This window comes from Salvelinus namaycush, chromosome 40 (genome assembly GCF_016432855.1).
Source record: "Salvelinus namaycush isolate Seneca chromosome 40, SaNama_1.0, whole genome shotgun sequence".
Classification (NCBI taxonomy): Eukaryota; Metazoa; Chordata; class Actinopteri; order Salmoniformes; family Salmonidae; genus Salvelinus; species Salvelinus namaycush.
The window spans coordinates 18,253,106-18,268,418 of NC_052346.1; the positions used below are offsets into that span (position 1 = coordinate 18,253,106).

General features: G+C 44.5%; 1 protein-coding gene across 1 annotated transcript; it reads left to right on the plus strand.

Annotated features, from left to right (window-relative positions):
• The first annotated feature begins 7,777 nt into the window (after positions 1–7,777).
• Positions 7,778–15,056, plus strand: LOC120033621 (tubulin alpha chain-like). Its single transcript, XM_038980052.1, has 4 exons — positions 7,778–7,905; positions 12,856–13,078; positions 13,225–13,373; positions 13,555–15,056. The coding sequence occupies exons 1-4, from the start codon at positions 7,903–7,905 to the stop codon at positions 14,527–14,529; spliced, it is 1,350 nt and encodes a 449-aa protein (XP_038835980.1). The 5' UTR covers positions 7,778–7,902; the 3' UTR covers positions 14,530–15,056.
• The last annotated feature ends 257 nt before the right edge of the window (positions 15,057–15,313 follow it).

The following is a 15,313-nucleotide window of genomic DNA, read 5'->3' on the forward strand; positions in this document are numbered from 1 at the left end:
GGGTGTTTAACTGGCTAATGTATTCTGGTCAGTTAACCACACAGACATCACTGCTCTAAAGGTTTTCTATCTCTCCAATGTCCAGACCAGCAGACCTGGACATGACTATGAAGCAGTAAGATCACTATGGTATTCAACCCATGGATGCTGTTCATTAGATTTAACCGTAAAAACAATGGCAACAATGAGATTTGTCAACGACTCAGGAATGACTGGTTCAGAAATCCACTAAAAAATAATGTCTGCAGTGAGAACAGCCCTTTCCTGCAATCAAATGTCCCTCTAGTGGCCTCATGGGTGGAATGTTATAAATATTTTTCATAATTACATAATTAATATTTTTTCTTTTTACTGCAGAAAATCCAGTTTCTATGTAAACGGTTGTTATATTTCAGTCTTCTGTGATGGATAAAAAGTGTAATATTGGGATGCAAACTGAAAATGTAGTATATTTCAACTCTATATCTGACATAGTACAGGTGACTTCTTTTTTTAAGCTCATAACTATCAGGAATCAAGGTAAGACCCAAGTGCAGACTGTGTGAAGTAACAATGTTTATTGTAACCACGGGAGCAGGCAAATGACCGGTCAAGGCAGGCAGGGGTCGATAATCCAGAGCAGAGGCCAAGGTACAGGACGGCAGGCAGGCTCAGGGTCAAGCAGAGGTTGGTAATCCAGAGGTGGAGCAAAGGAACAGGACAGCAGGCAGACTCAGGGTCAGGCAGAGGTCAGGAACAGAGTCAGGACAGGCAAAGGTCAAAATCAGGAGGGAGAGTAAAAAGAGAGACTAGGGAAAAACAGAAGCTGAGACAAACCGCTGGTAAGCTTGAACAAACATGACGAACTGGCAAAAGACACACAGAAAACACAGGTATAAATACACAGGGGATAATGGGGAAGATGGGCGACACCTGGAGGCGGGTGGAGACAAGCACAAGGACAGGTGAAACAGATCAGGGCGTGACACATAACCATGTGTGTGAGGTGTATACTTGCTTCAAAGTAGATTTGTTTAAGACTACCAAGAAACACTTTGTGTGGTCCTGACACTGATTTGGCCCACTGCAGTAAAAGGTTAATTTGTCCTCCTCACAGGGAGACCCTGGTAAGGCAGGAGAAGTGGGGACCCCAGGTGGTTTTCAACCTATGGATGTTGTTCTTTAGATTTAACCGGAAACCATGACAAATATAATTGTTGACAACATGACTCAGGAGTGACTGGTTCAGAAATCCACAACAACAACAATGTCTGCAGTGAGAACAGCACTACTTCTAACGCTTTGCCTGTTACAAGAACACACGACACATCTTGGGAGGAATCTGCCCATAAGCAATATGTACACTAAGAAAAAAGGGTTCCAAAAGGGTTCTTCGGCTGTCCCCATACGAGAACCCTTTTTGTTTCCAGGTAGAACTCTTTTTGGTTTCAGGCAGAACTCTTTTGAGTTCCATGTATAACCCTCTGGGGAAAGGGTTCTACATGGAACCCAATAGGATTCTAGCTGGAACCAAAAAGGGTTCTTCAAAGGGGTTTTCTAAGAGTGTATTCACAGCATGAGATGAAGAGTGGGAATCAAAGAGCTTTGCCTGGTTGGTCTGTTTCAGCATCTGTATCTGCAGGTAGATGATTCCACATGTATGAAAGGATGAACTTGGAACTGGGTGCCCTCTATCATAGAACAAATATGTGCCCCATCTTCTTCTTCTCTTGAAGCCTTTGGGCCTATACATTGACCTTTGACATATTAACCCTACACTGGGGATCTTGTTTTCTCATCCGCTCTTCCTGGTTAGATAGAGGTGGGGGCTTGAAAGTGGTTGCTGATGCTTAAAAATATGTGGATGCTATTTCTGCTTTGAGAGAATATATACAGAAAGAATACACTGAGACGCAGAAGAAACCTCTCTGAGATGTAAACGCCTCCAAGCCATTGTGAGGGTGAAATACTCTGAATAAGCTGTTTTGAAGTCAGCCTTTGCAGAGGGAGATAATGTGAAATAACAGGAGACTGGCCCTTAAGTAAAATAACACTGTCAGTGATTGACATGGTACACAATAGCGCACCTATGGGACATCAGTTTACACTCACATTCATGTTGTAGACATCAGTTTACGTTCACATTCATGTTGTAGACATCAGTTTACGTTCACATTCATGTTCTAGACACCAGTTTACACTCACATTCATGTTGTAGACACCAGTTTACGCTCACATTCATGTTGTAGACACCAGTTTACGCTCACATTCATGTTGTAGACATCAGTTTACGTTCACATTTATATTGTAGACACCAGTTTACGTTCACATTCATATTGTAGACATCAGTTTACGTTCACATTCATGTTCTAGACACCAGTTTACACTCACATTCATGTTGTAGACATCAGTTTACACTCACATTCATGTTGTAGACATCAGTTTACGCTCACATTCATGTTGTAGACATCAGTTTACGTTCACATTTATATTGTAGACATCAGTTTACACTCACATTCATGTTCTAGACACCAGTTTACGTTCACATTCATGTTGTAGACATCAGTTTACGTTCACATTCATGTTCTAGACACCAGTTTACGTTCACATTCATGTTGTAGACACCAGTTTACGTTCACATTTATATTGTAGACACCAGTTTACGCTCACATTCATGTTGTAGACATCAGTTTACGTTCACATTCATGTTGTAGACATCAGTTTACACTCACATTCATGTTGTAGACACCAGTTTACGTTCACATTCATGTTGTAGACATCAGTTTACGTTCACATTTATATTGTAGACACCAGTTTACGTTCACATTCATGTTGTAGACACCAGTTTACGTTCACATTCATGTTGTAGACATCAGTTTACGTTCACATTTATATTGTAGACACCAGTTTACGTTCACATTTATATTGTAGACACCAGTTTACGTTCACATTCATGTTGTAGACACCAGTTTACGTTCACATTCATGTTCTAGACACCAGTTTACGTTCACATTCATGTTGTAGACATCAGTTTACGCTCACATTCATGTTGTTCAGTAATTAATGTCCCATTATGTGGCTAGGCTGTAAAGAAACATTTTCTTGCTATAGATGCTACAAAACCACCATACCATCATATACATAATGCTATATAGACAAGTGCTATATTATTATTATTTTTAAATATTTTTATTTCAACTTTATTTAACCAGGTAGGCAAGTTGAGAACAAGTTCTCATTTACAATTGTGACCTGGCCAAGATAAAGCAAAGCAGTTCGACACATACAACAACACAGAGTTACACATGGAGTAAAACAAACATACAGTCAATAATACAGTAGAAAAAATAAATATATACAATGTGAGCAAATGAGGTGAGATAAGGGAGGTAAAGGCAAAAAAAGGCCATGGTGGCGAAGTAAATACAATATAGCAAGTAAAACACTGGAATGGTAGATTTGCAGTGGAAGAAAGTGCAAAGTAAAGATAGAAATAATGGGGTGCAAAGGAGCAAAATAAATAAATAAATAAATAAATAAATACAGTAGGGGGAGAGGTAGTTGTTTGGGCTAAATTATAGATGGGCTATGTACAGGTGCAGTAATCTGTGAGCTGCTCTGACAGCTGGTGCTTAAAGCTAGTGAGGGAGATAAGTGTTTCCAGTTTCAGAGATTTTTGTAGTTCATTCCAGTCATTGGCAGCAGAGAACTGGAAGGAGAGGCGGCCAAAGGAAGAATTGGTTTTGGGGGTGACCAGAGAGATATACCTGCTGGAGCGCGTGCTACAGGTGGGTGCTGCTATGGTGACCAGCGAGCTGAGATAAGGGGGTACTTTACCTAGCAGGGTCTTGTAGATGACCTGGAGCCAGTGGGTTTGGCGACGAGTATGAAGCGAGGGCCAGCCAACGAGAGCATACAGGTCACAGTGGTGTGTAGTATATGGGGCTTTGGTGACAAAACGGATGGCACTGTGATAGACTGCATCCAATTTATTGAGTAGGGTATTGGAGGCTATTTTGTAAATGACATCGCCGATGTCGAGGATCGGTAGGATGGTCAGTTTTACAAGGGTATGTTTGGCAGCATGAGTGAAGGATGCTTTGTTGCGATATAGGAAGCCAATTCTAGATTTAACTTTGGATTGGAGATGTTTGATGTGAGTCTGGAAGGACAGTTTACAGTCTAACCAGACACCTAGGTATTTGTAGTTGTCCACATAATCTAAGTCAGAACCGTCCAGAGTAGTGATGTTGGACGGGCGGGCAGGTGCAGGCAGCGATCGGTTGAAGAGTTTTACTTGTATTTAAGAGCAATTGGAGGCCACGGAAGGAGAGTTGTATGGCATTGAAGCTCGTCTGGAGGGTTGTTAACACAGTGTCCAAAGAAGGGCCAGAAGTATACAGAATGGTGTCGTCTGCGTAGAGGTGGATCAGAGACTCACCAGCAGCAAGAGCGACATCATTGATGTATTAAAGAAAGAAAAGATAAAGAAACTAGTTTAAACCCATGGCCAGTGGGTTAGAGTTAAAAAACAAGGCCAGTGGGTTAGAGTTTAAACACATGGCCAGTGGGTTAGAGTTTAAACACATGGCCAGTGGGTTAGAGTTTAAACACATGGCCAGTGGGTTAGAGTTTAAACACATGGCCAGTGGGTTAGAGTTTAAACACATGGCCAGTGGGTTAGAGTTTAAACACATGGTCAGCGGGTTAGAGTTTAAACACATGGCCAGTGGGTTAGAGTTTAAACCCATGGCCAGTGGGTTAGAGTTTAAACACATGGTCAGCGGGTTAGAGTTTAAACACATGGCCAGTGGGTTAGAGTTAAAAAACAAGGCCAGTGGGTTAGAGTTAAAAAACAAGGCCAGTGGGTTAGAGTTAAAAAACAAGGCCAGTGGGTTAGAGTTTAAACACGTGGCCAGTGGGTTAGAGTTTAAACACGTGGCCAGTGGGTTAGAGTTTAAACACATGGCCAGTGGGTTAGAGTTTAAACACATGGCCAGCGGGTTACGGTCTAAACACATAGCCAGTGGGTTAGAGTTTAAACCCATGGCCAGTGGGTTAGAGTTTAAACACGTGGCCAGTGGGTTAGAGTTTAAACACGTGGCCAGTGGGTTAGAGTTTAAACCCATGGCCAGTGGGTTAGAGTTTAAACCCAAGGCCAGTGGGTTAGAGTTTAAACACGTGGCCAGTGGGTTAGAGTTTAAACCCATGGCCAGTGGGTTAGAGTTTAAACCCAAGGCCAGTGGGTTAGAGTTTAAACCCATAGCCAGTGGGTTAGAGTTTAAACACATGGCCAGCGGGTTAGAGTTTAAACCCATGGCCAGTGGGTTAGAGTTTAAACACATGGCCAGTGGGTTAGAGTTTAAACACGTAGTCAGTGGGTTAGAGTTTAAACACGGCCAGCGGGTTAGAGTTTAAACCCATGGCCAGTGGGTTAGAGTTTAAACACATGGCCAGTGGGTTAGAGTTTAAACACATGGCCAGCGGGTTAGAGTTTAAACCCATGGCCAGTGGGTTAGAGTTTAAACCCATGGTCAGCGGGTTAGAGTTTAAACCCAAGGCCAGTGGGTTAGAGTTTAAACCCATAGCCAGTGGGTTAGAGTTTAAACACATGGCCAGCGGGTTAGAGTTTAAACCCATGGCCAGTGGGTTAGAGTTTAAACACATGGCCAGTGGGTTAGAGTTTAAACACGTAGTCAGTGGGTTAGAGTTTAAACACGGCCAGCGGGTTAGAGTTTAAACCCATGGCCAGTGGGTTAGAGTTTAAACACATGGTCAGCGGGTTAGAGTTTAAACCCAAGGCCAGTGGGTTAGAGTTTAAACACATGGCCAGTGGGTTAGAGTTAAAAAACAAGGCCAGTGGGTTAGAGTTTAAACCCATGGCCAGTGGGTTAGGGTTTAAACCCATGGCCAGTGGGTTAGAGTTTAAACCCATGGTCAGCGGGTTAGAGTTTAAACCCATGGCCAGTGGGTTAGAGTTTAAACCCATGGCCAGTGGGTTAGAGTTTAAACCTATGGTCAGCGGGTTAGAGTTTAAACACATGGCCAGTGGGTTAGAGTTTAAACCCATGGCCAGTGGGTTAGAGTTTAAACACATGGCCAGTGGGTTAGAGTTTAAACATATGGGCAGTGGGTTAGAGTTTAAACCCATGGCCAGTGGGTTAGAGTTTAAATTCTTGGCCCGTGGGTTAGAGTTTAAACCCATGGCCAGTGGGTTAGAGTTTAAACCCATGGCTAGTGGGTTAGAGTTTAAATTCTTGGCCAGTGGGTTAGAGTTTAAACACATGGCCAGTGGGTTACGGTCTAAACCCATGGCCAGTGGGTTACGGTCTAACTCCAGTACATAAGATAAGGGGAAAGAAATCCTTAGCCCTGTAGTGTCCACCGTAGGAGGGAAAAACGATGCACATGAAAAAGATTTTGATCTATCGTTCTGTCTATCTCAAAATACAGAGGGGGGGGGGGGGGGGGGGGATTCAGGATGAAAAGCGTATCTGGAGGAATTCAGGCCTTGTTTGAGGATTATAACTTTTTCATTCATAGCCAAAAGCCAGAGAGAAGGGTCCTCTAATGCCTCAGGGGCCAGGGCCTATAGCATAGCTAACCACTTAGATAGGAGAGATAAAACTGAGCTCAACTGCAACAAAGTTAAAGTATTAAAAGAGCATCCTCTCAACTTTAATTTATTAACCACAGAAACAGATGTTACTGGAATCACAACTGCCACATTGTTCATGCACGGAAAGACAGCTCCAAAAATGATCCCTTAGACACAGAACTAGGATAATTTTACTCTCCTCAATTCCTAATGGAGAAATTAGGGAGGAAAATACATACCCGACCTCAGATCAGTGTCTGCCCAGGGACAACGTTGACCTATTTTGTTGCAGACAGAAGAACGTCTTCGTCATGGCAAGAACCAGCAAGCAGAACACTAGACAAGTCTGACATCTGGTGGCGAACAAGGAGCAACAAAACCCGACGGCAGTTCATTGCGCAAAGACAGAGAGGAAGAGGTGAAGCGAGAAGATTTACTCTGGACAAAATCTGTCCACGTGATATAAGCCCTTTTTGTATGGGGGGGCTGTCTATAAACGAGTGTTGAATTACGTGAGGCTTATTTGGTCGAATAGAAGTTTCGTAATGTTTAGGCTGTACTGATTGTGCTGATTTAAGTGGATGCACGTGGCATTCCGGCAACAACTTAGTTGTGCGTGTTGGTGCGCCCTCTCATTGGCTAGAATGGTCTCGCCTGCCTTCAATCATTGAGGAAATGTAATTACATTGTTAGAGCGGTCACTCGGCTATCTTGTCAATATAATATATAATCTTTGGTACAGCTACCCTTTTCAGTCCTGACTTTCCTACCTAGCCTGAGGTCTAATCTGCGTATGGAGGAGTTCGTTTTGCATGGCCCGGTGACTGGGGATTTCAGTTAAGGGCCAATGGAATGGTCTAAAACAGGGGTGTCAAACTCATTCCACGGAGGGCCTAGTGTCTGCAGGTTTTTGGTTTTTCCTTTCAATAAAGCCCTAGACAACCAGGTGTGGGGAGTTCCTAACTAATTAGTGATGTTAATTCATCAATCAAGTACAAGGGAGGAGCGAAAACCCGCAGACACTCGGCCCCCCGTGGAATGAGTTTGACACCTGTGGTCTAAAATATCCAACTACGCCTACTTAGAATGGTCTAAAATATCCAACTCCGTCTAACCGGGGCACCGGGCCATGTAAATCGAACTCAACCTATGAGAAAAGAGGGAGTGTCCAAAACTCCACCCCCGCCCTTCGCAGTTTATAAAAACAGATTGCAGTAACACACGCAGTTAAAACATACTCACGGAGACCCCATTATAGGTTCACTGTGAGAGGTTATACTACGAACACTTATTTTTCTACGGAAACGAAGACAAACAGAATCAAAATGGTAAGACCTTTATTTTTTTTCCAACATTGCCTTCGACGCATAGGTTGTAATAATGTAAAGGTTTAGAGTTGTATGAATTAGGCTAAATTTCTAATGTTTTTGTAGTCCCATCTTGTATAGCATAAACATTACTGTCTATAATACTTCTAGGTACAGCCTACGCTACGGCTCACCTGTTTTTATAGGATATTATTTTTCTCTGATAACATGGTGCGTCATGAAAGGAGTATCCATTTTGCTGCGCGTTCAACTTAGCGCGCCGTTTTGCTTTTCAATTCAAACACGACTGGCGCAGTAGACAACTATTACTAGAATGCATTTAATTATTAAGAGTCACCTGAGCCTTAATTGTCCTATTTCATATCATGAATCAGTTCACAGGTATCTGCATTTATTATCAAAATGTTGTCTTGGCGCTTGAAGCAGCTTCCTGCCATTTTGAATGGTTAAAGGAGTAACCCGTTTCCAGTTGCAGTGAGGCCAGTGTGGTTATGGGTGTGTTTATTTGCTCTGCTGGCTTTAAATGCTGATGTGGCTCCCACGGATCCGTGTGTATTCTGATGAGTGACTGTAGGCCTAGTCAGCTACTGTTCCTGTTGCTCTAGTCTACTGCGCAAAACTGGGAACGTTCTGTATGTAGTACTATTCAGTCCGAGCACATGCCAACGACTACTAATGAACCACAGATCTACTGAAGTATGGCAGATTACATCTACAATGAGTACAAAAAACAGATTCATTGGGATTGTTGTCCCAAAGTAACATTTTCCCACCAAGTTGCCACAATAATGTTTTTAGGACATGGCTCACATTGTATTACCTCACATCCTGCCCATATGATTTAATCATAAAATATGTCAAGAAATGTGAAATCTTTTGACTATGCACATGCTTAGTCGTGATAGGGGCAACCTTCAGTAATCTGACCTGAAAGGGAAATCTGAGGTTAGGAGTGACGCAGAGCCCAAAGGATCAGCATTTCAGACTAGCACACGGCAGACTGTCTGATCATGAGGTTAAGGTCTAAACTACTAAATGTGGGTGAAAGAGCCTTTATGATCCATTCCAGTTCATGTACTACTCGGATCATAATGCGGTGTCTTCAAACAGTTGACTCGCCTGTTAGTTTTGCTCATGACTAAAGATTACCATGGCATGCGGGAGTTTCTTTTGACACCTGCCATCTAATTTGAATGTTATGAAAGGAGGGGGAGACTATTTGTTTGGGTGTGAATTCCAAGCCATATGTCTTCCCGCATAACACAAGGCTTTCTTTGCCCTTAAAAAAAGCCCCATGGGGACAGAACAGGAAGCTGGAGGGGGGTTGCTTACTAGCTACTGAACAAGCCACAAGCGGTTAGTCCATCAGCCATGTTGGTGCCAAGTGTCTCAGCGGACTTGCAGTTGCACAAGCAATTTGTTAATCTAAACTGTACTCTACAGTCTATCGCCATACCATGAGTTCAAAATACAGGAAATGAATATCATAACCTGGCACTACCTGACTGGCCTGTTTGGTAATATTAACATAAATGGCCTATTATGTATGAGCAAACAGTCACTGAATCAACTTGCTATCAGTTACACACAGGCCTACACTAGGCTTACCTACAAGGTTTCTAGTGTGGATTAGCAAATCAGGGCAACCCCTGACAAATGCAACAGGGTGGAGGTTAGTTTTTTAAATCTGGTATGAACTAGGGACTGCCTGAACATCAACTCTGACTGAACTAGAGGTTCAGGACACCATGTGGTTGTTCCCACAGAAAGGGGTCAGTGGAGTAGAACGGGGTCTGGCGGGGCTACACAGTGGGGGGATGGAGTCATGATTGACACCTCCCTTTAAATAGCTGGCTGCAGTGCTGACCTAGCTGTCATGCCTAAACTAGGCACACACTCACATCCCTGTGTCACCGCCCCTCCCCCACCATGCACCCTACCCAGCTTGTTCTGTCAAACTAGGAGGTTGGAGAAATGTTTGACAGTAGTGGCCCCAGTCTCTACATGAGGAGTCATAACAGTAGTACATTATGTGTGGAGGGGTGTAGCAACATGCAGGTGAAAGACCTTTGTCACGAGGTCCTCACTGTAGTAGATTCAGATCAGAAGTGAGGTTTTCTAACGTTTCCTTCACATCCTCTTACTATACTGGAAGAAATAATTTCAAATATTTTACTGAGTTACCGTTCATAAAGGGAAGTCCTATTCCCATTATGCGGATTCTACCGTTTTAAAATAATTGCACTTGATACTAAAAGTTCAACCTAGCTTAAGGGGTTTATTATTCTATTCTACCAGAGGGCAAAGCCTAGTTGGCTGGTGTCTGTTCACCTGTTACTGTGGCAGGTGGTCTTGTTTATAGCTGGGCCTTCGCAAATCAAAACGCTCTGATTCATAAGTACTGCCAACACATAGAACCGCACAACATTCCCAGACCCGTCCTCTTGGCATGTCACTGTCTCATAAACGTATCTTCCTTGACTATCTCGTTTCTCTTGAATGTCTCGCTTTCCATCTCTCTGTATAGTAAGCCAGCTTGGACAGACTGGGTGTACGTATCCAGCTCTGCTTCTGGTACGCTACTATTCAGAAATGATAAGCTTGTTATCAGCTTCACTCATCCTTGGTGGTATTTTCCCCTCGTCCTGTTCGCTGTGAGCTGGAAATACTTCAGTAGGGTGTGGAGGGCCTTTTGGCCTTGACGCAGACTCGTCAGCTTCTGTTAGCATTGTTGCTACTCGCTAGCTCAATGACGCGCTGAGGGGGTAGGGTAGCCACTTGCCAAACCTCCCAGTTCGGCCTGGAGTCTAGTGATGTCTAATCAGACTTTGCTTCCTTGCGAAGCTGTAATGTTAAACAAATTCACATATTTGTATAATCTCTAATGACCTCGGTCCAAGTTGGCATTCCAATGAGGGGATGTATCTCAATAATCTAGTGGCATCCTCTCCTCAGGGTTGTGGAGCCTAAATGACATGAAGAATATGAGTAGGCCGTAATGGACTAGTGGGATGCACCTTGTGGTAACACATTCAGCATGGATGTTTCTTTTGTTAATGCTATAGGAGTCTAGTCGACTGGATGGTGTCACTGCAGTCTAGCCTCAACTATGCTGCCGTCTGCCAATACTGCATTGCAAAATTGACTCATTCCTCGCACGCACACACAACCTTCTGTTTGGTCCTTAGTGAATGTAGATATCAAGTGCTGCGTTCTCTATAAAATGTGTACACTACATGACAAAAAGTACGTAGACACCTGTTCTTTGAACATCTCATTCCAAAATCATGGGCGTTAATATGGAGTTGGTCCACCCTTTGCTGCTCAACAGCCTCCACTCTAAGGAAGGCTTTCCACAAGATGTTGGACCATTGCTGCGGGGACTTGCGTCCAATCAGCCACGAGCGTTAGTGAGGTCGGGCGCTGATGTTGGGCAATTAGGCCTGGCTCGCAGTCGGCGTTCCAATTAATCCATAAGGTGTTCGATGGGTTTGGGGTCAGGGCTCTGTGCAGGCCAGTCAAGTTCTTCCACATGGATCTCGACAAACCATTTCTGTATGGACCTTGCTTTCAGTAAAGAGCCTTCCCTAAACTGTTGCCACAAAGTTGGAAGCACAGAATCGTCTAGAATGTCATTGTATGCTGTAGTGTTAGTTGTCCCTTCACTGAAACTAAGGGGCCTAGCCCAAACTGTAAAACCGTCCCCAGACTAAAGTCACTGAGCTCTTCAGTAAGACCAATGTTTGTCTATGGAGATTGTATGGCTGTGTGCTCGATTTTACAAACCTGTCAGCAACTGGTGTGGCAAAAATAGCCAAATCCACTAATCTGAAGGGGTGTCCAGACTCCTGTGTAAAGTAGTGGGTGTACGAAACATTAGGAACACCCTTCATAATTGATCCACCTTTTGCCCTCAGAACAGTCTCAATTTGTCAGGGCATAGACTCTACAAGGTATCCAGCGTTCCACACTGATACTGGTCCATGTTGACTCCAATGCTTCCCACAGTTGTGAAGTTGGCTGGATGTCCTTTGGGTGGTGGATCATTCTTTATACACATACGTTGAAGTGCTTGACACAACCCGGTGTCATAAGGGATCATAGCTTTCATCTGGTCAGTCTGTCATGGAAAAAGCAGGTGTTTATGTTTTGTACTTTGTAGATCAGTTACATGGTTCAGACTACATTAATGACTAGGTAGTCACACGCTGAGATGTGGCTAGGCTTCTGAGACGGTAGCTGCATACAGTTCAGTATTGAAGTAGGTCAGATCGACTCACTGCAGAGTTGGCTAAGCCATGCTAGGAAGTGCAGTCAGTCCCATTTCAACACACTGCAAACAAATTGGATCACCATGCAAATATACACGACTCATTACTTTGGCTCATAACGCCGGTGGCTTGTTTTTAACTAGCTAGATCATGCCGCCCACTTTTCAGGCTCACCTGTCCTTTGTCACTCAGACATGGGCAGGTTAGGTTTGTTTCCTGTTAGTGTAGAGCAGTGGTTCCCAACCTTTTTATTTTACTGTACAAACTGAATTTTGCCCTGCCTGAAGTACCCCCTCATGTGCATTTTACCAGTAAAAGCCTATGGTCTCATGAGTCTTCTCAAGTACCCCCTGTGTATAGGCAAAGCGCCCCCAGGGAACCTAGTACCCCTGGTTGGGGACCATTAGTGTTAGTGCTCCCACTTGGTGGAGAAACAGCAGTAAAACAAGTGCTAAAATGGATGCCCAAATCCTTAATCGATCTCAGACTCCTATGCACTGAGTGGTTTGGAGGGGTGCGCCACTGGCTCCATTATCATTGGTGACATTGAAAACCAAGTGTTACTCCATCCAGTGCAGACTGCTGTCAATGCATCGGATCCTTGTGTAGTCAATGTGTTTTGTACCTGTTCAAAGAAACCATAAATTGTTTGACTAACCCTATTTCCTTGTCTCTCCAGCGTGAGTGTATCTCTGTGCATGTGGGTCAGGCTGGAGTCCAGATGGGCAACACCTGTTGGGAGCTGTACTGTCTGGAGCACGGGATCCAGCCGGACGGCACCATGCCTAACAACAAGGCGGTCGGTAGCACTGACGACTCCTTCACCACGTTCTTCAGCGCCACGGGCATCGGGAAATATGTGCCCCGCGCCATCTTTGTAGACCTGGAGCCCACTGTCATTGGTGAGTATTGGAGGGATCTGGCAGAGAAAATGCACTGACTGATTGACACTGGGAATGTGTAGGAAGAGGTCTTCATCAATATGGTGGTACAGTTCAAAACAAGCATCAAGACCAGACTAACCCTAGTCTGTTCCCCTTTCTCTCAGATGAGGTGCGGACAGGTACCTACCGGCAGCTGTTTCACCCCGAGCAGCTTATCTCAGGGAAGGAGGACGCAGCCAATAACTATGCACGTGGCCACTACACTATCGGCAAGGAGATCATCGACCAAGTGCTGGACAGGATCCGTAAACTGGTGAGAAACTGTCAGATTTGATATTCAATGGTGATATTAGGATAACTCATGGATTTTTCATGAATGTTTTATGAGAAAGGGTTTTAGCCTTGATTTGCATAAATCTAGCCTAAATGGGTCTTATCAGAGCTTGGACTTTCCTTCTAGAAAACATGTTGATGAGTGTCTTGTGTCTTGACAGGCTGACCAGTGCACGGGGCTCCAAGGTTTCCTGGTCTTCCACAGCTTCGGAGGAGGTACCGGCTCTGGTTTCACCTCCCTGCTCATGGAACGTCTCTCAGTCGACTTCGGGAAGAAGTCCAAGCTGGAGTTTGCCATATACCCTGCTCCCCAGGTGTCCACAGCTGTGGTGGAGCCCTACAACTCCATCCTGACCACCCACACTACCCTAGAGCACTCTGATTGTGCCTTCATGGTTGACAATGAGGCCATCTACGACATCTGCCGTAGAAACCTGGACATTGAGCGCCCCTCTTACACCAACCTCAACAGGCTCATCAGCCAGATTGTCTCCTCCATCACCGCCTCTCTCCGTTTCGATGGTGCCCTTAACGTGGACCTGACAGAGTTCCAGACCAACCTGGTGCCTTACCCCCGCATCCACTTCCCCCTGGCCACCTATGCCCCTGTCATCTCAGCCGAGAAGGCCTACCACGAGCAGCTCTCTGTGGCTGAGATCACAAACTCCTGCTTCGAGCCCGCCAACCAGATGGTGAAGTGTGACCCTCGCCACGGTAAGTACATGGCGTGCTGCCTGCTGTACCGTGGAGACGTGGTGCCCAAGGATGTCAACGTGGCCATCGGCAACATCAAGACAAAGCGAAGCATCCAGTTTGTGGACTGGTGCCCTACAGGTTTCAAAGTGGGCATCAACTACCAGCCACCCACTGTGGTGCCAGGGGGTGACCTGGCCAAGGTCCAGAGAGCTGTGTGCATGTTGAGCAACACCACAGCCATCGCTGAGGCCTGGGCACGTCTCGACCACAAGTTTGACCTGATGTATGCCAAGCGGGCATTCGTGCACTGGTACGTGGGTGAGGGCATGGAGGAGGGGGAGTTCTCTGAGGCCAGGGAAGACATGGCTGCCCTGGAGAAGGACTATGAAGAGGTAGGTATCGACTCATTTGAGGAGGACGAGGAGGGAGAGGAGTATTAGGAGAAGAGGAGTTCAAAGGAGGGATGGGTCCTCGGTCGGCTAACGTATCACTGAGAGATAGAACTGCCTTTACTTGACCATGAAGTGGGGAACGGCCTGCTCCTTCCCTTGTCGAACGTCATCATGTTTTCTTCACCAAAGACCCCACATCATCCATGTCTGACAATCTTTTCCTAGAAGGTTGACTATGGAACCTTGAAGATGAAGGTGTTTCCATAAAAATGTTTCCTTTAAGTTCATGGTACTTCTGTGCTTTCAGATCTATCCTAAACACTAAAGTTACTGCCAATCAGAAAACAAACTAGCCAACTAAACCCCATGGTGTTGGGTCTTAATGAATGTAATTCAGTAACTCTATTTTGTAGGATTATTTTGCATTGCATGTTAAGTTACCCCAAAATAATTTATTGGTTTTATCCCTACAGATTCTATTTTCTTTGCCATGTCTGTTATTTTAAGAGTTATCACATCAGGTTACTGTTGTGGCTGTATCCCCTCCTTTGTAAATAAAGTTTTATCTCAGTTAATCCTGTTTTCACCTCTTTCAATGGTTCTAATCAATCATAACTGCCTCCAGTCCTGACCCGAGGTTTCATTATTTGACTAAATTACTATTAAACGGACAAAATTATGAAACATCAGTCTGTGCAATCGGCCACACACATGGCCTGGTAAGTAGCAGAGAATTCCTGGGATATAAATGTAACTGCAGGGTGCCTTGAAAAACAAGATTATGGTCAAGGTAAGTGTCTAAATTGTATACTCATGTGGACTGTCTCCTCAA